The sequence below is a fragment of the Cordyceps militaris genome (assembly GCF_000225605.1).
Source record: "Cordyceps militaris CM01 unplaced genomic scaffold CCM_S00005, whole genome shotgun sequence".
Classification (NCBI taxonomy): Eukaryota; Fungi; Ascomycota; class Sordariomycetes; order Hypocreales; family Cordycipitaceae; genus Cordyceps; species Cordyceps militaris.
In genome coordinates, this window is record NW_006271973.1 from 473,296 (window position 1) to 500,192 (window position 26,897).

Genomic DNA, 26,897 nt, shown 5'->3' on the forward strand with positions numbered 1-26,897 from the left:
GGACGAGAGCGTGGTGTGGGACGGGGTGTATAGTTCCAAGCTTCAAGGAAACCATACTGGCGGATTCTAGGCGGTGGTAACCATTATTTTTTATCATCTTCCTTTGTACATTTACCACGCCGGCCTAGAATATTAAAATGAAACAAAAATGAATTAATAGTTATCAGTTGGCCACCTAATTTTACATCTAGGATATACTCATAGAATCAGGGCATTCAGACAAGCAAAATGACCTTGGAAATAAGACGATGACCAGGAAAGCTAGAATGAGATCGAAAATACTCGCTCGATGAATGAAACAGCCAGGTCAGGTTTGTATCTCAAAGTGGTCTATTAAAATGGCAACACGCTAAAAAAACACACACATCACACACGTAAGCAAGGAGACCAATGGAAATAATGACATTTGATTTGATTTGACAGCCATGACGTCTCTCCCACCATGGCCGTCCAAGACGGAAAACGTATTCCACTCCGGATACTGTCGTGGGACCCCCTACCGGTAGAGAACTAACGATAGAGGGTTTGAGAGAGAAGACAGTGTGTACAGTAAGTAAGCCCGAGTTTTCCTAGCTGACGAGGCGGACAAGGTTGAGCTGAGAAGAAGCCCGGAATATTCGGTAGGAGGGATCATAGGGCGGGACGATGCTGGTCAAGGATGCGCGCGCAGAGCCGGCATGCAGTCTTGATGCGTCCCCTTGACAGGGCTGGAGCCAACGACCTTTGTTTTTTTAAATGTCGTCAATGTCCACCTCCTTCTTCTTGTCCTCGTCTGACGACTCCTCGTCCGAGTCGGCGTCACCAAACTCAAAGAAGGCCTCGCCATCCTCGCCGGCGCCAAAGTTGTCGTGCTCGTTGATCTTGGCATTCTCGGGCAGCTCGCCGTACGACTTGAGCGTGCGGGCCTCGTCGGCCGTGTACTTGAGGATGACGTCGCCCTTGTTGTCTTGGAAATCACGCAGCGAGAGGAGGATGATGTCGCCCTGGTTGATCCAGACCTTTTTGCGCATTTTACCGCGAATCTGGGAATGTTAGTATTGGAAAGAGATGAATGTGTATGCGAGCCTGGAGGGGGCGCGTCTGCAGATTTATGTCGTGGTGCTGCTATGCAGAGAGAGAGCCACGAAACTGAGGGAGGGGAATACTGCAGACGTCGCGTCCATCCAGGTCACAGGAATATAAAAAACGTACGTTGGCTAGACGTTTGCTTCCGTCGAAGCAGAGGGCTTCAAGACGACCGTTGCCCAGCATCTTCAGGACCTGGGCGTACTCCTGACCGTCCTCCTTGAAGGTGAGTTCTCGACGCTGGTCATCGTTTTCCTTGGTACCACGACGGCGGTTCTTGCCACCCTGTGAGAGAAGAATATATTAGCAAGATGTCCATTTTCGACATGACATTATTTGTCTCCGTTGTTCACGATGCACATGTCGCAGACGTGTAGCTGAGAGTGCTACCATGTCCCTTCGCGAACCCATGGCGGGGGCGGGGAAGAAGCGCCCGCCACCGAGGGGTTTGGTTTTTGCGCGTGCAGGGTATCGTGCGAGTTTGCGCCGAGCAAAGGCGGATATTCAAAAGCTGACAAACGTACTTTTCCCTTATTCTTAGGCATCTTGAAGTCTGGGTGCTATACCGGTGTTTCTGTTTGGAAGAAAACGAGAGGGTCGCAACAGGCGTTGTTTGTGATGATGTTTTTTGTGTGCAAGGAGGAGTGGGCAGGTGGGCAGCCATTTATTATCTGCTTCCCTCCCTCCCTCACTGGCTGTGCGCTGTGCGCTGCGGCCACACGGTAACTTTACACCCACACTTGGCCGTGCCCGTCTCGAGGCTCGCAAACTCTCTTCTCCTATTAGCTACGATTTTAGAGGGGCGCATCACTTCCATGCTAGCCGCCGATGTTATTGTCAGGCACATACATGGTGCCAGTTCATCAGAGAAAATGCGCCCACAAAGGCCTTTTTTCTTGGTCTGGCCAAGCCCCAGTATGAGTCAATCCGTCGGGCACCAAAGCATGACATGGTGCAGTGGCGAGCGCTATGGCGATACTTACTTTTAGCCCGGATTTATTATGCAAAGACACGTACATCGCTAACGGGGGCTGCTCGTCACAAATGATCCACAGTGAAAAATGTCCCAGTCTGGATTAGCGTGGACTCATGCTTCAATGTGTGGCTCGTAACTAGATGAAGGAGGACATCATCTTCCAAACAAACGGTGAAGCGTGACGAGAACTTTCTTTGGTGGCACGGTATCTGCAACCTAGTTGTCACAAAAGCTGAGCTGACATATTCCCAACATGAGATGACCATGGTCTGCGCTAGGCTGAGTCACACAGCCCTCATGGCGCTCCCACCACGAGGTGTCACAGGAACCTGCTGCCGAAAGCTCCTGATGGCGACTCACTGGACCTCGACACTGTCCACCACAACCGCTCGACACCAGTCCGCAGGCCACAGCCGACCTGATCGCACGCGCAAAGCATCCAAGCCGCCCGCCGTGCGTCCCGTCCCGCGCATGCTCTCCGCCGACGTCGCCAAGTTTATGCGTCCCCGCGACGGGCACCTCACGACGACGCCGGCCAGCGCGGGCTTCTTCCGCGCGCACCCAACCGTCGAGCACGACCACGGGACCATGGTCCGGCTCGACGACGACGCGATCCGGCAGCTGGACCGGGCGTACGGCGTGCGGCTGGCGTGGTCCCCGCGGCACGTCGTGCACCCGCACCGCCTGCGGTTCTTCGACCCCCGCGGACACCCGCTCGCGCCCAAGCTGCGCAGCGACCTGGCGCGCAAGACGCGCGAGACGGCGCTCTGGGCGTTTGCCACGGCCACCGGCGGTGTCAGCGCCGTCGTCTGGCAGCTGACCAAGCGCGAGCTGCTGCGCGCCGTGTTCCGCGGTCTCGCCGCCCGCGGCTACGACGAGCACGGCCGCAAGGCGGACGGCACCGAGCTCCACGGCACGCTGTGGCTGACACTGTGGCAGCCCCAGCACGCGCGCCGCTTGCCGCCGGACAGGTTCGGCGAGGTCGTGGCCGAGACCCTGGACAGGCACTACGCGACGAGGGCAGGGGACGGCGCGCCGGCACCGGTGGCTGATGTTGCCGCTGCGAAAGAGCAAGGCAGGCGGAAAAGGGAAGTAGGCGGCGGCGTCGAGAGGCCTGCGCGTGAGGCAGAACAGTGGAAGCCGCGAGAGCGAGGTAAAAACCGCGACAGGCCGGTGCGGAGCTCCGCCGAAACTGATGGGTCGTCGGTTTGGCAGGCTCGGAAAAGAGGATGAGACGGACCGTGCAAGTGCGGACGATTCGCTGCTCACCATGTAAAACTCTGTAAATTAGGCAACTTTCTCATGTATATCTCTGTACCATCATAATGCAGGGCGTCTGTCGATGTCTCCCGACCAGATTTGATGCTCAAAATCCAGGATCCAATTGTTTGTATTTTGTCTTCCGTTTCAGTGATAATCTGGCACAGCTAGTCAAGCAACCACAAACGAAACAAGTCACGTCTGAGAACCATTCAATATCAGAGAACACCACCCACAGACCTCGTCTTCAGTAGGCAGATGAACGAAAGTGATTATCAATAAGAGAGAAGAGCGAGGAAATGTGGCGCTAATCGAACCTCCACCAGAGCTCCCTCAGCTCTCCGCTCCTCCAAGCTAGGTAGCTTCTAGTACAACCAGTGACGCCATCCACATCGGCTCCCGCCCTCGATTTCTAATCGAAGTCATCCGTTCTCATCATTACCAATCGTTGACCCCCAGCCCCCCCCTTCTCGGGCCAAAAGTCCGCTTCGAAGAAAAGGTTCGGTACATGTCCAGAAAGCTATAAACTAGAGCAACCCCGCACCTCACCAACATGGAAACTGAATACATACTATACTCTCTCCCTCTGCTTGAAATCTCTCGTTTCTTTTCCAATTCATGACATTGCGCCTTGCCGGAATCGCAAAGCACCTGTTCAAAATGGGCGCCACCAAGACTGACATTACCCTCTACACGGTCAACACGCCCAATGGCATCAAGGCCAGCATCCTGCTCGAGGAGCTCAACCTCGCGTACAAGGTGCGTTTTTTTCTCCCCGGCTCCTACTTGTAGCCGATAAGGTCCGAACTGGCGTTGCCGTCCGAACACGCTGACGCAGCACACACACACAGGTCCACGCCATCAAGATGAGCGACAATGAGCAAAAGGAGCCGTGGTTCCTCGCCATCAACCCCAACGGCCGCATCCCGGCCCTCACCGACAAGTGGACCGACGGCAAGGAGCTGCGCATCTTTGAGTCGGGCGCCATCCTGCAGTACCTGACGGAGCGCTACGACACGGACCACAAGGTGTCGTACCCGCGCGACACGCCCGAGTACTGGGAGGTGACGAGCTGGGTATGCCGCGACGTCTTGCGCATTGAGTAGAACATGGGCAATGCTAACACACACCGGCGATAGCTCATGTGGCAGATGGGCGGCCTCGGTCCCATGCAGGGCCAGGCCAACCACTTCAAGCGTAAGCCCGCGAGCAAAAATCGACGAAACCCCGATGGCGTTTGGACTAACAATGATGGGAAACAGGCTACGCGCCCGAACATATCCAGTACGGCGTCGACCGCTACACCAACGAGACGCGCCGTCTCTACCGCACCATGGACGACGCGCTCAAGAAGAATGCGCACGGCGTGCTCGTCGGCGACCGCGTGACCATTGCCGACATTTCCGCCTGGGGCTGGGTAGCCAGCGCGAGTACGTCCCCCCCGTCTCCAACTTGCGCTCGCAGATACTGACCTTGTGTAGAATGGGCGGGCATCGACATTGACGAGTTCCCCGCGCTCAAGAAGTGGCTGCACGAGCTGCTCAAGCGCCCTGGCTTCGAGGCCGGCCGCCACGTGCCCACGCCGCACACGGCGTTTGAACTGGCCAAGCTGAGCGAGCAGGAGCTCGAGGAAAAGGCGCAGTCGTCCAAGGCCTGGGTCCAGGCGGGCATGAAAGCTGATGCGAAGAAGTAAAAAAGTCGAGCACCGGTAGCAAAACCACACAAATATGTGCTAATAATAATGAAAACAAACTCTGAAAGTTGATACACTGTATCTCTATCATTCACCTCTATAATCGCAATCATAAATGACTTTTTCCTTTTGCCCATCCCGTACATCATCTCATCATTCATCACGTCTGTCTTACCGCTGCGCAATCGCCAACCACTGGTCAATCCCCCTCGTCGCCAATCTCGGCAGGCCCTTGAACCTCTTCTCGTCATACGTGTCCTCTAGCGCGCGCCTCAACCGCTTCCCCTTTGCGAGCGCAATGCCGCGCGCGCCGCTTGGGTCTGTGCTCTGCGCAAACTCGGCCGCCTCCCGGGCCAGCGCGCGGCGCTTGGCCCGTACCTCGTCGGGGTCGTGCGCCTCGGCGGCGCACAGCGCACACGTGCACGCGAAGCCCCAAGTTTTGCGCAGCGCGGCCTGGCGGGCGTCGTAGTCGGCGTTTTCGTCGTAGGCATGGAAGATTTCCTCGCCGGCGCGGATGTGCCGCGCGGCGCGAAACACCATCAGGTCGCCGGCGAAATCCTTGACCGCGTTGGCGACGCACGCGTGGTTGACGTACGAGGCGCGCACCCACAGACCGGTCGTCGCGTTGGACACGTCCTCGTCGGGCGACTGCGGGCCGAGCCCAAAGGCGTTGCGCTGCACAATGTGGTGCACCTGGAAGGCGTCCACGACCGGGCCCTCGGCGGTGGAGACGGCGCCTGTATCGCCGAGGCCCTTGTAGGGGCCGCTGTCGAGGCCGAGGACGGCGGGCGCCTGCGACGGGTTGTCGAGTAGTTTCTGCACGACGGCGCGGTGCAGGCCGGCGGGGAAGACGCGGATGGCGCAGTCGTCGTCGAGGTCCACCGTCAGCGCCGTGACGGCCGTGCAGGGCTTGTCCAGGCTCGACACGGTGCAAAACGACTTTTCGCACATGATGAGCTCGCCGGCCTTGAAGTCCCGTGTGGCGAAGAGGCCGCGGCCGGCGCCCGGGCTGTCGCGCACCGTCGTCTTTCCGTCAAAGCTCGCCACGTCGGGCCGTCCCTGGACCCGGGCCAGGCTGGCGACGACCTTTTTCAAGTCGTGGTTGCCCGTTTGGCGCTCCTCAATGCGGCGGGCGGTGCGGCGGATGTTGATGAGCGTCGTCTTGGTGTCGGGCTGCAGGCTGTCCTGGGCGGCAAAGTACGTCTGGGCGTCGGCGAAGGCGCCGAGGGCGTAGGCGGCGCTGCCGGCGCGGTAGTAGGCCTTGGCGTCGAGCGCCTGCTGCTCGGCGGCGGAACCGTGGGTGAGCGAGGCCAGCGCGTCGGACCGGGCCTCGTCGTAGCGGTGCAGGAGGAGGTTGACGTGGGCGCGGTTGCGCCGGATGTCCTGGGACAGGGTGCTCGTCGGGTCGGCGACGGCGATGCCTTGCGTGTAGTAGGCGTGCGCGGAGGCGTACTGCTGCTTGCCGAGCGCCGCGTTGCCCCGGGCCTTGAGCTGCTCGGGCGTGACGGCGGGGGGTTCGGGCTGGTAGTTGTCGCGCCACGAGTCGGGGTGCTCGCTGAATGTAGTGATGACGAGGTCCGAGGGGTGGTTGATGCGGATCACGGGTTCGTTTTCGCCGTTGAGCGTGTAAAAGGGCTCCTTGACGATGAACTCGGAGCCGGATGTGAGGAGGTCCCGGCCCATGCGCTGCTTGTGCAGAAACGTCTCGAGCACCACGACCTGGTCCGGCTCCTCCCCGACGCTCTCCACGACCGCCCACGAGGACGTCTTGAGGGCGACGACGAGTGAGATGCGGTGCACCGTGAGCTTCTTGCCGCGGTGGTGGCTCCCGAGCTGCAGGTCGGCCAGCTTCATCTCGGCGAGGTCCGCTGCGTCGACGGTGCACGGGGGGTACGGCGCGCCAATGGCATAGGTCATCATGGTGTCGTCGCTCTTGGCCTGTGGCGCGCCGAAGCCGAGCGACGACAGGGACATGTCCTGCATCAGAGACGTCGAGGTCGCATGCTGGATGAGGCGCGAGCGATCCTGGGGGGTCCAGGGCGCGCCGGCGCGGGCGGTGCGCTGGGCGGCGTCGTGCTCGAATTTCTGGGTGACACGCTTCGTCTCCTCGGGGGTGAGGAAGACGGTGGTTCGTCCGGCCATGGCTGGGTCGTCAGGATGGGTTTGTTAGGTGAATGTGACAGACACCATAACTGAGAATGTGCGGGTTCGTGAGGATGCGGTGGTTGAAGAATTTTTATGGGGACTTGACGATCCGCCGAGCATGACGATGTAATTGAATCAGTACGATAGTACGGCGTTAATCAATAGGATGAATGGCTATTCTAAAGAAATTTGTTTTCTTCTTTCAGGAACATAGTGAATTCTTCATTCTTGACATTCGGGTTCTATTCGAAAATGGCAGCTGTCTTGGAGACGCTCGAGCCCGTAGTAGTGCTTGCTTGACAAACACTTCCAGGATAACTTTATTCGAGACTACAGATTATTCTAAAATAGTTTGCGCAAAGTCTAAAAGACCAGAAAAAACCAAAAAAAAATGTGACAGAGGCGAGATACCAGAATACAAAGGCCCAGCGACACAAACTTACGATATAAGTAGGCTCCTCGCTGCATCCCCCTCACACTCGGCCGCCACCTTACCCTCAAACTCATCTCTTCAACATGCTATCTGCCAACACAATCCTGCTTCTTCTTAGCGCTGCCAGCCTAGGCCGCAGCCTTCCAGCCAGCGAGGGGCTTATTGGGTCCAGGAAGGAGTGCCGCTACATGACGTCGTGGCAGACGCAAAGGCCAGGCTACAAATGGACCTGGGTGTGCGAGCCAGAGTGCGTCTCGTGGCAGCTTTCCGATAAAACGCGCCCAGAATGCCTCAAAGAGGTGCCTGTCAAGGAGCAGACTCCAGGTATGTCCAAGATCTGTCATCTGATTGCCCACACACACATGGCATAGTGACTGACGGACCATGATCTAGGGGTGACCAAGATGGCGACTTTGCCCCCGCAGCCAACACCCACCGCGATGGAGTAGCGTCTTGCATTATGGAATGGAAACCTGTCCTCATGTCTCGTTGAATGATGCCGAGTTTAATTGTTGACATGTGGGAAGATGGGGAAAAGACTCGTCGCCCTATAGGGCCGCGTGGATGGCGTACGCGGCCGTCTCGAACCACACGGCAACTAGCCTGCGGCCGATCCGAGAGCACACGTAAGGCTGAACGCTGATACGTGCAGGAACCCATCCTACAACTAAAAATAATAAAATACTATTCCATCAATTTCTGCCCATATCATTCCCCTGGCAAAACGGAGAGCGTAGTTTCGACGACTCACATCGCGCCCATGGTTGTCCATCACCGGCTTACAGCCGAGTCCCTCATCGAGACCCCCAAGAGAAGCCCCGTCGTGCCAAACTACAATGGCGAATATGGCCTGTATACCGTCTCGACACACAGAATCGGCTGCGGCACCACGAAGGAGGTTCGAGTGATGCACTTTGAAGACAATCAGTCTGTCCAGCTGACCGACGACGCCAATGTCCACGACGCCCGCTGGATCCCGCACACCAACGATGTGGTCTATCTCAAGTCGACGGAAAATGGACGGACCGAGGTGTTCTTTGCAAGAAGCTTTGGCAAGGACCATTTTAAAATTGCCGAATTTGATGCAGCGCTGTCGAGCCTCAAGCTGAAAGCGCTCGCGGATGGGACCGTCGTCTTCATGGTCGCCGGCCTGTCGGACCACCATGGCCTGCTGTACAACGAAAAGGCAGATCAGAAGCCCGACTCGGTCTTTTTAAAACATGCCAGGTCCGAATTGTAAGTACAACTAAACTCTCCCCGCGGGAGCAGTGTGGTTGACCGGACTCTGCAGTGGAACGAGCTCTACCGTGAGCAGCGATACAGTCTCTGGTACAACGTGCTGCGACACACGAGCAGCCGGAGATGGGAGCTGCCGGAGATCCTCCACAACCTCGTTTCCGAAAACACCATCGAGGCGCCGTACGGCATGTACATGTCCGGTCCGACGCCGGCCGTGGACAACTTCGACCTGGCCGACGGCGGCGTCGCCTTCATCGGCCGCGACCTGGCCCGGACGTCGCCGGAGCAGAGCGAGAACACGTATCCCTACTTTGTCGCCATCGACTCGTACACGCTCCCGCCCGCGCAGAAGCCACAGCCGATTGCCGTGCCGCCCAGCCTGCAAGGACAGGCCTCGTGCATGCGGCTGTCGCCCGACGGCACCACGCTCGGCTTCCTCTTCGCCCGAGAGGGCGGCGACGTCGAGGACCGGCACCTCTACCTGTGCCCGACCAGCACGCTGCAGTCATTCAACTTTTTCCAGCTCGTCAGCCGCACCGTGCCCGCCGACGACTACAACCCGCCGACCCGCTTCGACTTTGCCGGCGACGCCTATTCCTGCGTCTTCATGAGCGAGCGCTGCGGCCGCGTCGTGCTTTCCTACCTGAAGCTCGGCGAGCACCGGAGTCCCGTAACCATTTTCGAGCGTGGCACCGCGGCGGCGTACTACCCGCTCGTGCACGGCGACTGGAGCAGGCTGCTCGTCTCCAGCAGCAGCTTCATTGACTGCAGCCTCTGGCAGGTCGTCGACGTGGATGCGCAACGGGTCGTCCGGACCATCTCGTCCGCCACGCGGGACGGCGAGAAGCTGGGGCTGCACGCGGAAATGGTGTCGGAGCTTTGGTTCGAGGGCTCGGAAAGCGCGCTCATGCATGCGTTTGTCGTGCGCCCGGCCGCATTTGACGTCACAAAGACGTATCCGTGGATCTTGTCGCCGCACGGCGGCCCGGAGGCGGCCTGGACGGACGGCTGGAAGCAGCAGTTTCACGCGGCGGCGTGGGCGGAGCAGGGCTACGTGGTCATCCTGCCAAACATTACCGGCAGTACCGGCTTTGGCACCAAGTTCCGCGACAGTATGTCTTGACCACAAGTGCGGTGACGGAGAGATACTAGGCTAACCTGTCACAGACGTTCGAGGATCGTGGGGTGGACGCCCAGTCGAGGATCTCCTTCAGCTGATGAAGCATCTAGAGACTGTTCCCTATCTCGACCAGGATAAAGCCGTCATCATTGGCGCAAGCTTTGGCGCCTACATGATCAGTTGCCTCTGCAGCCACGAAGTCGTCACCAAGGTAGCGTCCACCCGAAAGTGCTACCCAAGTGCAAAACCACCCGTCACTAACACCGCCCTCTAGTTTTGCGGCGCCATCTGGCACGACGGCATCTTTAGCCTACCCACCTGGCTGCTGCAGACCGACCAGATCGTCCACGATGGCAGCTTCGGTGCGAGCACCTTTCCCTGGATCCAGCCGGCGAACCTCGCGCAGTTCGACCCGGCGCGGCCCGACCGGCTCGCGCAGTTCCGCCACGCACCACCGACGCTCGTGACGAGCGGCGACCGGGACTACCGGTCGCCGACGACGGAGGCGCTGGCTTTTTTTAAGACACTGCGCGGGCAAGGCGCGCCCGCCGCGCTGCTCACGTTTGCCGACGAGGGCCACTGGATCACGGACAGGGAGGAGAATGCGCTGCGCTGGTACAGAACGGCATTTGCGTGGGCAAAGAGCTGTGTCGAGGGCAGGATTCGGCGCGGTGATGTGGACTACAGCATCTCCGAGTAGAGGCCTGGCTTTGTTGCAAGTCCAATACCAGGGTGTGTACGACGTACCTACAGTGGCCAGTTTCAGGAAAGCAAAAGGCCTGTATAATATTGATCTCAAAAGGGGTAGCATAAAATAAGACGGCACGTGAAGTAATAATGTTGAGATGGCAAGATCGGGATCTCGGCGTACCCACACGGGGACGGCTCGATCCCGCGTCGGGCAGTTTAAAGGTCATTCCCGGTCGATGACGTAACGATCGGGTATACAGCTGGACTTTTATTTGGCAAATTTCTCATTCTTTTCAATCATCAAGGCAAGATAAGTTTACGGCACTCACCTGAAGAGTATCTGTTGAAAATGTCCAAAGTACTACAATTTCGTTGCGCGCTCGTCACCGGCGGCGGCGGCGGCATCGGCAAAGCCATGGCCCAGTACTTCATCTCGCAGGGCAAGAAAGTCCTCCTCGCCGGGCGCACAAAGGCCAACCTGGAAGCATCGGCCCAAGAAATCGGCGCCGCCGGCTGCTACGTCCTGGACGTGGGCGACAGCGCCGCCATCCGCACGTTTGCGCAGCAAATCACCCACGAGCATCCCGATCTGGACTGCGTGGTCAACAACGCCGGCGTGCAGCGGCCGCTGACTGTGCTCGGCGACACGGACGACTTCCTCGGCAAAGCCGACGAGGAGATCAACATCAACGTGCGGGGGCCGCTGCACCTGACGATGCACCTGCTGCCGCACCTGCAGCAGCAGCAGCACCCCGTGGTGGTCAACGTGTCGAGCATCCTCGGCTTCGTGCCGTTTGCCGTGGGCAACCCCGTGTACAACGGCACCAAGGCGTGGCTGCACTTTTGGTCGATGAACCTGCGCACGCAGCTGCGGCAGGGAGGGTCGCGCGTGCGCGTCGTCGAGATTGCGCCGCCGACGGTCGGCACCGACTTGCACCGCGACCGCGCCGACCCGGACGACAACAAGAAGGAGAAGAACGACAAGGCGCTGACGGTGGACGAGTTCGTGGCGGACGTGGCGAGGAAGCTGGAGAGCGGCGAGGAGATGATTTCGGCGGGGATGGGGGTCGGGATGGTGGAGGACTGGTATGCGACGTTTGGGAAACGGTATCGAGATGCAGAGGCAGCTAATTAGTTGCCATGTCATGAAAGATGGAGATTTTTAGGATGGAATGAAGCCCCCGCAAAGAACAAGCTGTCGTTTGATGCGTGTCTAGAAGCAATCAAGGCCTTGCGTCATCGTGCAAGTGAATGACCTTCAAGCCCTCGCGTCATCGTGCAAGTGAATGACCGTGAAGCCCTCACGTCATCGTGTAAGTGAATAACCCTCAAGCCCTCGCGTCATAGTGCAAGTGAATGACCGTGAACCCTCCGCGTCATTGTGTAAGTGAATAACCCTCAAGCCCGCGCGTCATCGTGTAAGCCATATAACCGTGAAGCCCTCACGTCATCGTGCAAGTAAACCTTCAACCCCTCGCGTCATCGTGCAAGTGAAACCTTCAAGCCCTCGCGTCATCGTGCAAGTGAAACCTTCAAGCCCTCACGTCATCGTGCAAGTGAATGACCGTCAAACCTCTGCAGAGCGGTGTGCAGCTTTATACGCGGCAGATGTTGGGAAGATCGCTCAGGTGATGACCTATAAATATGCGGACGCGCCTCCTGATGCAACCTCCCTTCTTCATCTATTCAACTCCTCCGCTCCCTTGAAGAACTCGAACTGTTGGAATAGGTGTGTATTCGAATACAATAACAGGGATAAATAACAGGTCAATTATGGTTCTTGATGATTAATTGACCTGTTATGTATCCCTGTTATTGTATTCGAATACCCACCTAATCCAACACATCCAACACTGATCAGTGGTTGTTATAACCACAGATAGTTAGGAAAAAGAAGAGACGGATTGATTACCATTCCTTCCGTGCTAATCAAGGCAAAAGATGACCGTTTGCTGCGGCCTACGAGGATCTCTTGCCTCATCGTCCACCACGAGAAAATTTCCTTCAAAGGGTCTAATTGGAGTGCTTGCTGCCGAATCAACAGCCTGCATTCGACCCAGAACCTTTCCAGAATGATCAACCCGACGAGCCTGATTCCTGACACTCGTCAGCATCACATCAACAAACCACGATCAAACGCACCTTCCGTCGAATCCAAAGTCAGAGAATAAAAAGGGCCGATTTCACAGGAGGCTTCCCAGGATCATCATCCTCAACCAATAACGATAACCATACTCGACGACAGCGACAGCGACGGCGACAGTGACCAGCCTCTTAGCAAGACGAAATCGAAGCGCGCCAAGTCGACGGCCGCCAAGTCGAAGGCCGCCAAGAAGAAGGTGGATAAAGGGAAGGGAAGAGCACCGGCCATCTCGCAACGGCAGACACCATCATCAGACGAGTCAACAAGAACAAGAAATCATAAGGCAACCATCGCCGCCTCTATTTCAGATGACAGCAAACAGGGCGATGATAGAGACCAACTTCATCATCAGGCCAGAGTGGCCAGACCGCTTCGACATTCTCAAAGGCTCTATCACCACGAAGTGGGCAGAAAGACAACCATCAAAGATCAACGCCACCACAACAGATGAGAAAGAGCTCAACGACGCCGTCGTCTGGATACAATGGTATCTAAGCAAGTCGAGGAACCAAGACCTGATCCCGGCGGAGATGCTGAACATGTTCCAAAAACTTCATAATTGACCTGTTATTTATCCTTGTTATTGTATTCGAAGACACACCTATTCCAACAGTTCGTGTTCTTCAAGGGAGCGGAGAAGCTGAATAGATGAAGAAGGGAAGTTGCATTTGAGGCCTGAAATTTGCTGGACAGTGTAAGAGGGTATGGAGGGGAGAATATGTCAGAGGGTCATTTGTACAGTCTCTAGTATAGTGTCCTGCAAATGCCAAAATGCGTCGTACAAATTTCGGGCCTCGTTGCATTAGGAGGCGCGTCTATATTTCCGCAGTATGCGTTGACGATTTATTCATCATTTTCGCAACGCGTAAAGGCAGTCGCGCAAGCGCTGGCGGCCAGCTTACTCGTACCCTTGTGGGCTCACTCGGTCCCTGGAAAACATGCCGACTCCGAATCCAGTTGGCTTTCTTCTCTACCGCACAGGGTACCATCGACTTTCCTCTGACATCAATCGAGCGCTTACAGTCATAGGAGCGCGAAAATGGAAAATACCGCATTTCACTAGACTGCGCAGCTCTAGACGTGGGCTCCATGTGGCGTTGAGCTGACCCGGCACGGAAAGTGAGATGCACCGCGGCACGACATTGATCGGCCAGCGCCTCAACGTGCGACGATCCTCCTGCTCGGCACGCAGCAGCCGCATCATGCAAGGCACATATCAAGTGAGTTCCTTGTCATCGCATCTCTTCCTCTGCCTCTCCCGTGACCTCGACTGACAAAACCGGTGGTGTTGTGCACAGGAGGCCATCACCCTGCTCCGGAGCCGGACGCGGCTCGCCAAGGCGACAAACAGGCCTGACGAGCCACGGCTCAACATCCCCAACAACTACGGCATGCGGGACTGGCTCGCCCAGCTCGGCCACACGGTCCGTCTCCTTATCCCCCGTCCGCATCCCATCGCCATTAACAGACCGGGACCCCGGACACAGGACCCCTCGGCGCTCAACGTCATCCACATCACCGGCACCAAAGGCAAAGGCAGCACCGCCGCCTTTACCGAGTCGCTCCTGCGGCAGCACTTTTCGCGCACCCGACGTGGCGACGCACTGCCGCCCGTACGCATCGGGCTGTACACGTCGCCGCACGTGCTCACCGAGCGCGACCGCATCCGCATCGACTTTGCGCCCGTGTCCGAGGCGCTCTTCGCCGCCGCCTTCTTCGACGTCTGGACGGCGCTGCGCTGCGCCGAGCCCGGCTACACGCCCGGCTACCTGCAGCTGCTCGCGCTGCTGTCCGTCCACATCTTCCGCCAGCAGGGCGTCGACTGCGCCGTCTACGAGGTCCACGCCGGCGGCCGCAAGGACGCGACCAACGTCTTTGACCGCCCGCTGGCGTGCGGCTTTGCGCGCATCGGCCTGGACCACGCGGAGCTGCTCGGACCGGGCGTCGACCGCATCGCGTGGCAAAAGAGCGGCATTATGAAGCCCGGCCGCCCCGCGTTTACCGTGCCGCAGGACGCGCTGCCCGCCGCGGTGCTGCGCGAGCAGGCTGCGCTGACGGGCGCCCCGCTCACCGTCGTCGACGTGCACCACCCCGCGCTGCCTCCCAGCGTCAGCCAGCCGGCACAAAAGGAGAATGCGTCGCTGGCGATTGCGCTGGCCAACGCGGCGCTGGCGGCGCGCGGGGCGTCGCAGCTGTCCGCCGCGGACATTGCGCGCGGCATCGCAGAGTGCGCCTGGCCCGGCCGCTTTCAGCACCTGCGCCGGGACGGCGTGCACTGGTTCCTCGACGCGGCGCACAACGCGCTCAGCATCCCGGTCGCCGTGGGCTGGTTCGCGGCGCGGTCGCGGCTTGTGCAGGACGAGCACGCGGGGCGCCGCTGTCGGCGGGTGCTCGTCTTTGGGCACGCGTCGGATCGGAGCACGGAGCGGCTGGTCGAGGTGCTGCTGGAAGCGGCCGCGCAGCACGACGTGGCGTTTGACCGGGTGATTCTCTCGTCGTATACCCGCTACGGTAAGTTGGGACTGGTGGTGCGGCAGGGATGGCTTCTAACGAGGACAGATATTCCCATACCGGAATCGGTCGCCCAGGAGCAGCTCGCATTCTGGAAGACGGCTAGTCCGGCGACACCGATCCAACACGCCATCACGTCCGAGGCAGCCGTTGGCATGGTCAGGGAGCTTCAGCAGAGTGCCCCGGAAACGCATTGGCAGGTTCTCATCACGGGCTCTGCGCATCTCGTCGGCCAGTCTCTTGGCGCCTTGGGCGGCGAGGAACTCGTTCTGAACACGACATAAAGTTCACTTGATTCTACTAGCAATAAAAATCTCGCCATATTTGTACATTCCAGCCATCTAAACCCACATGTACCCTATCCTCTGCCGCTTCACGTCGACGGCTCGGCTTTACAATCCAGCTCATCCTCGAACGGCTCAGCTTCCTCTTCCCGCGTCCCGTACAGGCTGCCACGCCGCGGTTGCGTCATCAGCCCCGGCAGCATCGGCACATCGTGGTACGCGCGCAGCCGCGGTATCCGCCACCCGTGCCGGGCCAGCCACGCCAGGACGTCGCTGTGCTGCATCGACTGCATATAGAGGGCGCGAAGCTCGGCGTCCTGCGCGTTTTGCCACTGCATCATGGCCTGCCTGGCCGGCGTCAGGGTGACGTTGTGGAGGTGCAGCGGGTGCCGGTACTGGATTTTGTCGTTGAAGAGCCGCTCGGCCATCATGCACGCCTCGGCGCTGCCGTTACCCGTGTTGTGGGTGAAGAGGCGAGGCAAGGTGGCGGTTTGGCCAAGAGGATATATGCCGCCGTAGCTCCAACCGACAATGCTGTCTTTCATATCAGTATCCCAGACTATGAGAGCAGGGGCACACCACGTTACCATTTAATGTTGTAGTTGCTGTCGACAATGATGTTTTCGGCCACGAGGTTGTTGTGAGCGACTGCATAGGTCCGGTCACCTTGGTTTGGACCGAGTATGGCGTCAAGCTGTGTCAACTGGCCCCAGTAGTCCTCTTGGGTAGGCATGCCACCCATACCTGGCGGCCCTCGAGGAGCGCCCATTATTTTGTCGTGGATGAGCTGCATGTAAAATTGCTTGGCCGTCTTGTCGCCTAGCATTTGGGTTAGCCATTCCGACCACAACTCACAAAGAACACCATCTTCTCGAGTTCTTACGGCTCTCCAATGACTTGTCAATCAGTTCCTGCTGCAGCTGGAAAAGCTGCGTCAGAACCCGTATGCGCAGGTCCATCGCCGGGTGGTCCTTTGTCCAGACCAGCGGCTGGCCGGCCACCCACTCCAACACGAGAAACGGCTGCCGGATCGGGTTGTCAAACGACAGGCAAAAGGCGACGCACTTTGGCGCGTACTGGAACCGGACGCTTTCCAGCTTCTGGAGCACGCAGACCTCGCGGCGCACCACGTTTTGGATCGCCTCGGGCTGCATGCCGGCTGGCCACTGCTTCTGCACGCGCACGGCGACCCGGTACGACCCACCGCCGTCGCGGCGGAACCGGTAGAGCACGAAGCGGGCGCCGCAGATTTCAGCTTCAAAGACGAAGCGGCCGCCCAGGCGCAGCGAGTGCAAGGTCCGCTCCAGGTTGGGAAGCGTGAGGCACTGCTGCGGGCGCGCTGGCGGCCCGGGCTGTAGCACGCCGTTGGAGTCAACGAAGTAGTTCATGGCGGCGTTCATTACAATGCGTAACACACCATATGTGGATGTATATTGGAAGACTGAAAATGATACTGGCAATAAAAAATGCCACGGTCGGAAGGGGGGGAGGACAAGCCGCGTTTAAATACTACCAAACCAGCATTCGCACAGACTCCGTACCATGGCTCGGCACAGGAACTATCCTACCTAAGATATTGGTTACATCGAAATACTGATAATCGAATCAGTGGCACGCTTTGCCATACTTTCGCAGCCTGTGGTAGTTGTACGGCAGCGGCGCGAGGAACCCTGCGCCCATGGAGACCAGCGCCGCGAGCCAAAACGCCGGGGAGTCAAACGCCACGGCGCCTCCCGTCAGCGAGTAGTCGACGACGTTTTCGGCCAGTTCCATCGTGACCATGGATATCAAGCTCATGCCCGCCGCCGTCTTTGCAGCCGCCGGCCAGGACAGGCCGTCGCGGCCGAGGCGCAGCAGCACAGTCTCGAGCACCATGGACGTGGATATGCCAGCCGCCACTGCAACAAAGGATGTGTGAGTAACGGAGTAACGTTGGACAGCATCAGATAGTTACCGCCGGGGGACCGAGTTCGTGACAGGGGAGGGACAAGGTGGGTTGGGTGTACGTACTGGCGAGGCCCATGATGGTGGGCATGCCCAGCTCGGGGCATTGAGTCTGCAGAAGCCACATGGCGCTGAAATCACCAGTGGTGCATCCGACGAGGCAGCGGAGCGTGTTGACCGAGGCTCTGCGCCATGTCGTCCGGGACGCCCAGAAGCCTACCGGCTGCTGCTCGCCCTGCGGGAGCTTGCTCTTGCCGGACGCCGCACAGCACTTGTCTGGACGCGCCGTGGTGTGCGCCACCTGTCGAGTCACAAGTCGCGGTACGCTCCTGTAGTTGGGAAATAGGCTCCGGTGCGCTGAGAGGGCTCGGCCGGCTAGCCTTGACGCCGTGTGGCAGTTCATGGCGCGGCGGCGAGAGAAGGGGACAATGCAGCAGGCCGAAGGGAAACGGGTGTCGACGTCGGTGATGCGCTGCACGGTGCCAATGCAGGGACCCGGGGGTGATGCGTGTGACTTGTGGGAGATGATATTGGTTGCGTGGCGGCCGGATGCGAGGATGGCGGGTGGTAGATGGTGATGAAGAAGGGAAACCCTGGCTGACAACGGTGTGTGTGTCCCGCGCCAAAACCTGAGGCCGTCACCAACGCACAAATGACGCAGGAGAGCTGGTACGGCTCGGAGATGGACAACATGTCCGGAAATATCTCCAATAAAACAGAATTTATCAAATTTAATCTTTATCATTTCCCAAACTCAAAATTGGGTTTCAAAGTGCTGCTTAAAAGGATAAATGCGTGTCCCTCTCGCCTATGGCGTCAAGCGCTTGTAGATGAGAAAAGAATCTTCTGGAACACAATAAAAATACCACTTCGCCCTTTTTACGGAGCAAGAAGGGTAAGAGATATAATGTAACGATAACCCTTCCCTACACACAAAAAAAGGGGTATCTAAAAGAGTTCTTACCTCTTCTCAAAGTCTACTGCGACAAAATGCCTCGCTCTTTCCCTTCTTGTTCTCGTCCTTATCCTCCTGCTCCGGTTCCTCTACACAGCTACACGAGCCGTTGTCGAGGCCATCAATGTCTACATTCCACTACTTTCTGCGGCTCCCTAGGGAGCTGCAGCGTCGCATCTGGGAGCTAACGAGCAAGCCGCGCGAGATCGATCTGCGAGGTGGGCACGAAGTCAACGGTACAAGATTGTGCATGCCCTTCGACACGCGGCAGCCGCCCGTGGCCCTACACGTGTGCCGATCCTCACGGGAGCTGCTGGCCCATCCGGGCGGCTACATACGCCTGCCAGCCGATCGTGTGAGGGACAGGGACCTGCGGTCGCTTACGCGAGTGTACATCTGGATGAACCCGAGCGAAGAAACGATCCGGGTGATGGACTGCTGCATGAAGCAGCTGTCCCGCAACCCGTGGGCCGCGCGACTGCGGCGCGTCGCCATCGACATCAGCGACTGGTGGGAGTTCTGGCTCCAGGATTACCAACGCATCACCAGGCCCCGGATACCACTCTTGGGCGGCGACTTCCCTCGGCTCAAAGAGGTGCAACTGTGTGTCCACGGCAGCTGGTTCGACCCTGAGTGGCGCGACCGCGTCCGGTCGCTGACAGAGGCTCTCTACGCGACATGCAGACCAGTCCCGGTCGACTTTCGCGTGCGGTTTCTCATATATGACCGCCTAGCGCCACCAACACGGCACAACTACGGCCGGGTCTTCCTGCTCGACGACATTACGGAGTGGTTGCTTTTCGGCTGGCTGTGGAATTTTTCGAAGCCGGTGGCGTATATTCCGAAATGGAGGCACAGAAATTGCAACTGCCCCATCGGAGCAAATCCAGGGGTTTATAAACTTTCACCCAGAGACAGTCAGCTCTTGTGGTGGATGCCATTGTGCAGTCCTCCGTTCATGCGTTAACAGGGTGACGACATGGGTGGACGGGCTGACGATGCGCAGGGCTTGCTGTTAGCTAATACGATGGAATTGGAGGAATAATGGTAGCGGAAGTTCTCAATGTGTACACTCAGTTGGCAAATGCAAGGCAGCTTGCAGATATAATTCGATTCGTATCAGTAACCATGTGTTGCGAATGACAAATTGGGCTTGGTGTTAATAAATGTCGACCAAGGAAACGTCCTAATCCATTTCATGTACGCCTCACTTTCTCCTGCGCCTCACCAGATCACCACGCATTCCGGTCCCAATTCGGATCTGTTCGGTTCCGTCAGCCATGATCATGCTTGTCCACCAACTTTACCACCACTTACCCTGTACAAAGGCAGCGAGCACCTTGCTACCGGTCTGTAGCAGCGGGTGTCCGACCACAATCTTGAGAAACTTTTCCAGGCCGGCGCGTCGCCCCTCGATCACGTCGTCGCTGAAGCGGTTCGTAAACACCTTGCCAGGCAGCGGCGGGATGGTCACGCGAGCGCTCTCGCGCTCGAGAATGTCGCGAAAGTACTCAAAGTCCGAGTAGCGGCGGCTGACGGAGCTCTGGCGCAGCTTAAAGGCGGGAATGTTGGTGCGGCACAAGATTTCGTAGTCGGTGTACATGGAGCGGCCCATGCCGTGCGTTCGCGGATTGCGCACCTGTCCATCCTGTTAGAGCAGATTTCACAAGGGGGGCTTCGGAGGGGGGGAGGACGACGCGCCTCAATCTCGAGGAAGTTCTCTGGCGGGCCGTAAATCTCGTCAAAGCTCTGCTGGCGCGTATCCGGCATGGCCTGCATGATGGGTCGGTGCAGGTTGGGGCTCTTGCTCTTGGGAGCCGGCGAGGTGGCCGTGGCGGGCGGCGAGGTGGAGGGCTTGTTTGCGCCGGCGCCCTGGCCGGGAGTCTGATTGTCCGACAGCTTGGCGGGTGAAGAGAAGTACAGTGAAGAAGGGTAGCTGCAAGGCGCGGCGCAACTGTCGTGAGTTGTCGCGCACGAGGGGAGGGGGGGGGCCGGTCCGTTATACTGGTTTTGGGTCGTCGCTTTTCGCTTCTGGCGTATTCCAGACGCCTTGGTTAGGCTGTGGCAAAATTAACGATGGCGGCTGTACTGTGGTGTGAGGGAAGAAAAGCGCTCGTTGTCGTCGTTTGGGTTCAAGGGTGAAGCTGTAGAAACGATGCGGAGAGGAGCGTCATTCTGTCTCGGCTGAAGGTGGGGTGTCGAAGACTTTCATTACAGCTTCCAGCATCACGCCCCCGCTTGACCAATCATTCGCCACAAACAACGTGAGGTGGCACGCTGTGCGCTAAATCCTGTGCTGTTCTGTGGAAATGGTAGCAGACATTCCTGGCAGACTACATGTTCTGCTGCTTTGGTATTATTGACATCTCGTCAGCCATTGTGCTATCTTTACACTGCTCCGTCATCGAGCACAGCCCCTCGCTTTCCCGTCTCCTCCCGTCCGAACCCTGTGGTGGAAAATAAAATTTCGCCGCCTTCAGTATGCCATAAGCAAGACCAACAGAAAATCAAATAAACGCCCAACTGCCGTAGAACAGTCCTATTGAATCTCCCATATGAATAAATGTTGTATATCCCAAATTGTGCACCCTGGACCACTGCCCGTCGGGCGCTACTTTTTTTCTGCAAACTTTTGGTGAATGGCGCGAATCTGCTCCTCGACGTTCATGCCCTGGAGATGGCTAATATGCGCCTGGCTCTGGCCATCCGGGTTGCCGTCAAAGCTGTTGATGGCCGCCTTTTTCCTCCGCGCGAGCTCGTCCTCGGAGACGGCCTGGCCGGTCACGGGATCAAAGACGTCGCTGCGCTGACTGGCGAGTCGCTTCAGGTTGTTGGCCACATCGACCTGCGACATATTGGACGGGGCGTGGCGGGCGTCGGATTTGGACTTTTGTTCTTTCCACCGGGGATCCAGTAGTTCAACTAGAATCATGTTAGCGAATTTGGCACTTTGTCATGGGAGACGCGAGCTCACTTCTCATGTGCTCCTCCATTTCATTCAGAGGAATTTGTTGCTTGCAGTTGGGACACATTGCAGTTTGCACCTTTTTGACCTTTTGGGCACCCGGCACATAGTTTTCTCGGATTTTCATCGGAGGTGCACCTCCACGAGCCACACTCTGGGCCTGATGCATACGGGCCTGGGCCTCGGCGCGCTCATGTATTCTGCGATCCTCCTCGAGCTCCTGTGCAGACTTTTGTGGCGGTTGAGGTTGTTGAGGAGCGTAGTGTTGTTGAGCATAGCCAGGGTGAACTGGGAGAGGATAGGCCGGCGCAGGTGCGGGGGCGGCATATCCGTTATAGTCCAGCTCTTCGCCGGGCATGGCCTCTTCGATGCGCAAGTTGGCACTAATGGAGGCGTTGTTTCTGTCTTCCAGAGATGCGTACTGGAGTTCGGAGAGGCTCGTGGGTGGCGGTAAGTTGGCAGTCTCGTCGCTGTCGGTAAAGGTAATGGTCTCGACAATGACAAATTCGCCCCAGTCGATGCGCTCAAACTCTGCCTTGGCCTCTTGTTCCTGTTCTTCCTTCTTGGCCTTTTCTTGCTCCTGGAACTTGATGTATTCGCCTCGTTGCTTTGCGCGCGTGAGCACGTAGAACTTGTCGGCAATGTTCTTCTCGAGCTCGGCCATTTGCTCTTCCTGGAGCTTGCCGCCCTCGCCGCCTAGGCCACCGGCACGTAGTAATGTTGTATATTGATCGATAATGCGTTGGAAAAAGTTGTGGAATGTGTGGTTGGGGATAAGAAACTGAAACTGCGCATTGCCACCCTCGCGCTGGGCGAGCTGGGTCATGAACTGACGCCCATTCTTGGCCACAAAAAGGGCCGTGAGACGGATAATGTCCAAATCCTTTTGGTTGATCCTGGGCATGCGTGCAGAGAACTGAAAGTCGGGCGGTTGAGGAGGCCCTCGGGGCTTTCCGGGCTCCTTGGCAGCTTCTCCTGCGCGACCAGCAGCAACATCTGTTCCGCGGCCAGCGCGCACCTCGGCCAGGCGCCACTGGTAATATGGATGGTAGGCATCTGCGGGGTTCAAGAAACTGAATTTGGGGTTAGTCTGCTCCTTGTCGCGGATACGATCCTCAAAAACGGCACCATTACGCGCGACGTAGCCGGCCGTTTTTTCGAGAATATTGCGAATCTCGCGAGGTGGCAGAACCACGCCGGCGGGGGCTTTGATGTCGTCGAGGACAGCAGCGGCGTCGCCGTTGGTCCCGTTTTCAGCCATGATGAGGACGGGATTGCCCTGAAGCTAGCAATGCGAAATTGGGTCGCTGAATGCAGAGACGCTGGCTGTGGCTGGGAAATTTCGCGATGCGCGAGGCTCGATGCGATAGGCTGTACGAAAGCTCGGTGGTAGGTTAACCCGGGCCGGGAAAGCTTAGTCAGAAACTTGGCTCGCCAATTGACACGTGCACCTGACGATTTAGTTGGTATTAACTATTGGATCATCAAGTTTTAGTTACAGATCTAATAGATAGTTACGGAAGAAGAATTGGGAAGTTGCAGCGGGTTGATGGACGATGCATAATGTCGGGCTTGGAGAATGAGGCATGCGGAAGGCCAAACGCCTGATCCCTTTCTTCATTAGGAAGTTCTAATTCGCATATGTAGGCTGAATCAAAGCGCAGCTCTCGGAGTATCCACTGGGGGAGGCCCCTGATGTGCCTTTGATTTACATGTCATCTGGTGTTGAGCAATGCGTTGCCGATGACGTCCCCGGGAGGAGATTGTCGCGTTGGTGGTATAACGACTTGGTTCAAGAGACAGTTTCACGACACGGAATTTCTTTGGACGCGTGTTAAGTAAGTCGTTGACGCGTCTATGATTTTTAAAGGGTGGCAGATCATAGTGCCGAGGGAGCTGAATCCCATTACAAAGGGCACGGCCAACCGCCCATATTTAGATTGATAAAGCGGCACTGAATGCCCCGCCAAGCGCCACTGTAAGAACAGGTAGCTTTACAGGACTACCTCCTCTCCAGGGCCTTTCAGCGCTACTCCCGCTGAGGCACCAGGCACGCACTAAACCAAGCTTCAGCAGGCTTGCCTTGGTGCATTTCTCCCCCCTAAAGGCAGCGAGCGCTCCCGTCCATCAAGGGGCGGCGTCAGTCAAGGCAAACCTTCGCCCCATCAGGCCAACGTAGCTACATTTCCGTGATGTACGCCGCATCACCAACGCCTCGTCTCCTTTCCCTCCTCCCCCTCCCCCTTTCTCACGCCGATTTGTTTCCCCCCCCTTCACGGCTTTCTGCTTTCTGGTGGACTCGTGGCGTTTCTTGTCCATCTTCTCTTCATCTTCTTCTTGACGGGCTTTGCGCTATAAGCAGTTCCTCTTTTTATTTGGTTCCTGCTTGGCTTTACCCTCTATAGAATTTAACTTCATCACATTCTTTCGCGTTTCCTTATCCCCTTTTATTTTCACCTTTTTTCCAGTCCGAATTGACCGCACTGCTTCGAAAACGTCGACCATCTTCAGTACCTCGACCGGCTCCTTTCCCCGCAGATTTGATACTCTACAATGGCGAGACCGAGCTCGGTCCGGGGCAAAAGCCCCCTGCCGTCAAAGTCCCAGGTTGCGACCGAGGCCAAAGGCACCTCCTACCAGTCTGATGGCGTCGAGGACAATGATGTTTTCCTACTCCCCGGTACTGATTACCTTGTTCTCCTCGTCCTCACCATTGTCGGTGCTGCCGTGCGCATCTTTCGCATCTCACAGCCCACCAGCGTCGTCTTCGACGAAGTCCAGTAAGCCTACGACGCGCCCCCGCGCCAATTGATCATCGCTCGGCCGAGAACTGACGCGCATTTCCTCCAGCTTTGGTGGCTTCGCTTCCAAGTACATCAAGGGGAAGTTCTTCATGGATGTCCACCCTCCTCTGGCCAAGATGTTTATTGCTTTGACTGGCTGGCTGGCTGGTTTCGACGGCGACTTTGACTTCAAGGACATTGGCAAGGATTATTTGGAGCCTGGCGTTCCCTACGTTGCTATGCGCCTCTACCCTGCTATTTGCGGCATCTTTTTGATTCCCTGTATCTTCCTGACTCTCAAAGCTGTCGGCTGCCGTACCTTTACCGCTGCCATGGGTGCCGGCCTCATCATCTTTGGTGCGTTCAGCCGGATCATGTTCGTTAGACGACGCACATTCGCTAACCCACTACTCTGCTACAGAAAACGGTCTCCTGACACAGGCCCGTCTTATCCTTCTCGATGCTCCTCTCGTTGCCGCTACCGCCTTTACCGCCCTCGCCTTCAACTGCTTCACGAATCAGCATGAGCTCGGCCCCTCCAAGGCTTTTAGCGTCACCTGGTGGTTCTGGCTCGCTATGACCGGCCTTGGACTGGGTATCACTGGCAGCATCAAGTGGGTTGGCCTCTTCACTATTGCCTGGGTTGGTGCCTTGACCCTTGTTCAGCTCTGGGTTCTCCTCGGCGATAACAAGAACGTCTCTCTTCCCACCTGGGCCAAGCACTTCTCCGCTCGTGTTTTGTGCCTCATCGTCATTCCCGCCGTCTTCTACATGGGCATGTTCGCTATCCACTTTCTCTGCCTCGTCAACCCCGGTGACGGTGACGGCTTCATGAGCTCCGAGTTCCAGGCCACCCTTAACCACAAGGGCATGAACGATGTTGCCGCCGACGTTCTCATGGGCAGCCGTGTTTCCATCCGCCATGTCAATACCCAGGGTGGCTACCTGCACTCCCACCCTCTCATGTACCCTACCGGCTCCAAGCAACAGCAAATCACTCTCTACCCCCACAAGGACGACAACAACATCTGGCTGCTCGAGAACCAGACCCAGCCGCTTGGAATCGATGGCGAGCCTATCAACGGAACCAACGCCTGGAATAATCTCCCCGAACCTCAATACATCAAGGACGGTAACGTTCTTCGTCTTTTCCACACTCCGACTTCCCGCCGCCTTCACTCCCACGATGTTCGCCCTCCCGTGTCCGAGAATGATTGGCAAAACGAGGTTTCTGCTTACGGTTACGAAGGCTTTGACGGCGATGCCAACGATTACTTCAGAGTTGAGATTGTCAAGAAGCAGTCAGACGGTGCCATTGCCAAGGAGCGTCTCCGCACCATCGAGACCAAGTTCCGCCTTGTCCACCTTATGACTGGTTGTGTTCTCTTCTCCCACAAGGTCAAGCTCCCTGACTGGGCTTCTGAACAGCAGGAAGTTACCTGCGCCAAAGGCGGCAGTCTCCCCAACAGCGTGTGGTATATCGAGCACAACGAGCACCCTCAGCTTGGCGAGGATGCCGAAAAGGTCAACTACCGCAATCCTGGCTTCTTTGGCAAATTCATTGAGCTTCATCAGGTCATGTGGAAGACCAACGCTGGCCTCACCGACTCTCACGCCTGGGACTCTCGCCCCGAGTCTTGGCCTATTCTTCGTCGTGGCATCAACTTCTGGGGCCGCAACCACACCCAGATTTACCTTTTGGGCAACCCCATCATCTGGTGGTCCGTAACCCTCACCGTTGTCATTTGGGTTGCCTTCAAGGGCCTTGCCATCCTTCGCTGGCAGCGCAGCTGCGATGACTACTCCAACCCTACCTTCAAGCGCTTCGACTATGAACTTGGCAGCTCCATCCTCGGCTGGGCTCTGCACTACTTCCCCTTTTTCCTGATGAAGCGCCAGTTGTTCCTTCACCACTACTTCCCGGCGCTCTACTTCGGTGTCATTGCTCTTAGCCAGCTGTTTGATTTTGCCACTGCCCGCTTCGGTGGCCTGGGCAAGAGCCTGCCCGTCGTCAACCGCGCCGCTACGTCTCTGTTCCTGGTCCTCGCCATCGCCGCCTTTGCTCTGTACAGCCCGCTTGCGTACGGCAACGAGTGGACCAAGGGCGAGTGCAACACCCTCAAGCTCCTCTCCAACTGGGATTTTGACTGCAACACCTTTTACGACAAGTACGACGACTACGCCTCGGCCCGCAGCGCGATTCTTAACGTTACTGCCGCCACCGCCCCCTCATCCGAGCCCTCGTCCGCGCCCTCCATCATCGCCCAAGAAGAGAAGATTGAGTTCCGTGATCAGGAAGGCAACCTTTTGAGGACGAGCAGGTCGCCGAGCTCAAGGGCAAGGTGGAATTTGAGACCAAGTACGAGACCAAGACGCGCGTCGTCGACGACCAAGGCGCCGAGATTCCCGCGCCTGAAGGTGGCTGGGAGGGCAAGCTCGGCGGCGCCGGCGTAGCTCCGCCCCATCCCGACGTGGAAGGCGTCGACGAGAAGACTGTCGCCGGCAAGGACGCCGGTGCGGTCAAGGAGTTTGCAGCCAGCCGCGACGGCGAGAAGGAGGCCGAGGGCTCCAAGGCCAAGCCGGCGAGTGAAGGCAAAGAGGCGACTCGCAAGGACGAGTTGTAATTCTTTGTACTCGGGAAAGAACCCCAGATGTAATGGGGATGGCTGATCCCTGGCGCCGTTGGCATGA

General features: G+C 57.6%; 12 protein-coding genes across 12 annotated transcripts; 7 read left to right on the top strand and 5 right to left on the bottom strand.

Moving 5' to 3' along the window:
* Positions 1-442: 442 nt before the first annotated feature.
* CCM_06542 (uncharacterized protein) lies at positions 443-1,791 on the top strand (the record flags this gene model as incomplete). The annotated part of the gene is made up of 7 exons (XM_006671683.1): positions 443-464; positions 523-549; positions 574-651; positions 793-1,187; positions 1,249-1,352; positions 1,435-1,538; positions 1,607-1,791. 7 exons carry the CDS (start codon positions 443-445, stop codon positions 1,789-1,791), a joined length of 915 nt encoding a protein of 304 aa, XP_006671746.1.
* Positions 1,792-2,338: 547 nt separating this feature from the next.
* CCM_06543 (uncharacterized protein) lies at positions 2,339-3,274 on the top strand (the record flags this gene model as incomplete). Its single annotated transcript, XM_006671684.1, has 1 exon — positions 2,339-3,274. One exon carries the CDS (start codon positions 2,339-2,341, stop codon positions 3,272-3,274), a length of 936 nt encoding a protein of 311 aa, XP_006671747.1.
* A 687-nt stretch (positions 3,275-3,961) lies between these two features.
* On the top strand, positions 3,962-4,994 carry CCM_06544 (glutathione S-transferase GstA; the record flags this gene model as incomplete). The annotated part of the gene is made up of 5 exons (XM_006671685.1): positions 3,962-4,060; positions 4,153-4,377; positions 4,441-4,498; positions 4,564-4,731; positions 4,783-4,994. 5 exons carry the CDS (start codon positions 3,962-3,964, stop codon positions 4,992-4,994), a joined length of 762 nt encoding a protein of 253 aa, XP_006671748.1.
* A 171-nt stretch (positions 4,995-5,165) lies between these two features.
* CCM_06545 (TPR domain protein) lies at positions 5,166-7,136 on the bottom strand (the record flags this gene model as incomplete). Its single annotated transcript, XM_006671686.1, has 1 exon — positions 5,166-7,136. One exon carries the CDS (start codon positions 7,134-7,136, stop codon positions 5,166-5,168), a length of 1,971 nt encoding a protein of 656 aa, XP_006671749.1.
* Positions 7,137-8,332: 1,196 nt separating this feature from the next.
* CCM_06546 (oligopeptidase family protein) lies at positions 8,333-10,631 on the top strand (the record flags this gene model as incomplete). The annotated part of the gene is made up of 4 exons (XM_006671687.1): positions 8,333-8,808; positions 8,842-9,923; positions 9,979-10,142; positions 10,206-10,631. 4 exons carry the CDS (start codon positions 8,333-8,335, stop codon positions 10,629-10,631), a joined length of 2,148 nt encoding a protein of 715 aa, XP_006671750.1.
* Positions 10,632-10,970: 339 nt separating this feature from the next.
* On the top strand, positions 10,971-11,756 carry CCM_06547 (short-chain dehydrogenases/reductase, putative; the record flags this gene model as incomplete). Its single annotated transcript, XM_006671688.1, has 1 exon — positions 10,971-11,756. The coding sequence occupies one exon, from the start codon at positions 10,971-10,973 to the stop codon at positions 11,754-11,756; it is 786 nt and encodes a 261-aa protein (XP_006671751.1).
* Positions 11,757-13,888: 2,132 nt separating this feature from the next.
* CCM_06548 (tetrahydrofolylpolyglutamate synthase, putative) lies at positions 13,889-15,559 on the top strand (the record flags this gene model as incomplete). Its single annotated transcript, XM_006671689.1, has 4 exons — positions 13,889-13,984; positions 14,063-14,188; positions 14,252-15,275; positions 15,324-15,559. 4 exons carry the CDS (start codon positions 13,889-13,891, stop codon positions 15,557-15,559), a joined length of 1,482 nt encoding a protein of 493 aa, XP_006671752.1.
* An 89-nt stretch (positions 15,560-15,648) lies between these two features.
* CCM_06549 (Protein kinase-like domain) lies at positions 15,649-16,947 on the bottom strand (the record flags this gene model as incomplete). The annotated part of the gene is made up of 3 exons (XM_006671690.1): positions 15,649-16,093; positions 16,147-16,378; positions 16,443-16,947. The coding sequence occupies 3 exons, from the start codon at positions 16,945-16,947 to the stop codon at positions 15,649-15,651; spliced, it is 1,182 nt and encodes a 393-aa protein (XP_006671753.1).
* Positions 16,948-17,164: 217 nt separating this feature from the next.
* On the bottom strand, positions 17,165-18,196 carry CCM_06550 (uncharacterized protein; the record flags this gene model as incomplete). The annotated part of the gene is made up of 3 exons (XM_006671691.1): positions 17,165-17,457; positions 17,570-18,100; positions 18,154-18,196. The coding sequence occupies 3 exons, from the start codon at positions 18,194-18,196 to the stop codon at positions 17,165-17,167; spliced, it is 867 nt and encodes a 288-aa protein (XP_006671754.1).
* Positions 18,197-19,690: 1,494 nt separating this feature from the next.
* CCM_06551 (sorting nexin-3) lies at positions 19,691-20,836 on the bottom strand (the record flags this gene model as incomplete). The annotated part of the gene is made up of 4 exons (XM_006671692.1): positions 19,691-19,719; positions 19,776-20,097; positions 20,160-20,394; positions 20,793-20,836. The coding sequence occupies 4 exons, from the start codon at positions 20,834-20,836 to the stop codon at positions 19,691-19,693; spliced, it is 630 nt and encodes a 209-aa protein (XP_006671755.1).
* Positions 20,837-21,069: 233 nt separating this feature from the next.
* Positions 21,070-22,684, bottom strand: CCM_06552 (pre-mRNA splicing factor, putative; the record flags this gene model as incomplete). Its single annotated transcript, XM_006671693.1, has 2 exons — positions 21,070-21,380; positions 21,433-22,684. 2 exons carry the CDS (start codon positions 22,682-22,684, stop codon positions 21,070-21,072), a joined length of 1,563 nt encoding a protein of 520 aa, XP_006671756.1.
* Positions 22,685-23,976: 1,292 nt separating this feature from the next.
* CCM_06553 (protein mannosyltransferase 1) lies at positions 23,977-26,830 on the top strand (the record flags this gene model as incomplete). Its single annotated transcript, XM_006671694.1, is given in 4 exon segments — positions 23,977-24,203; positions 24,274-24,563; positions 24,628-26,488; positions 26,506-26,830. 4 exon segments carry the CDS (start codon positions 23,977-23,979, stop codon positions 26,828-26,830), a joined length of 2,703 nt encoding a protein of 900 aa, XP_006671757.1.
* Between the last annotated feature and the right edge of the window lie 67 nt (positions 26,831-26,897).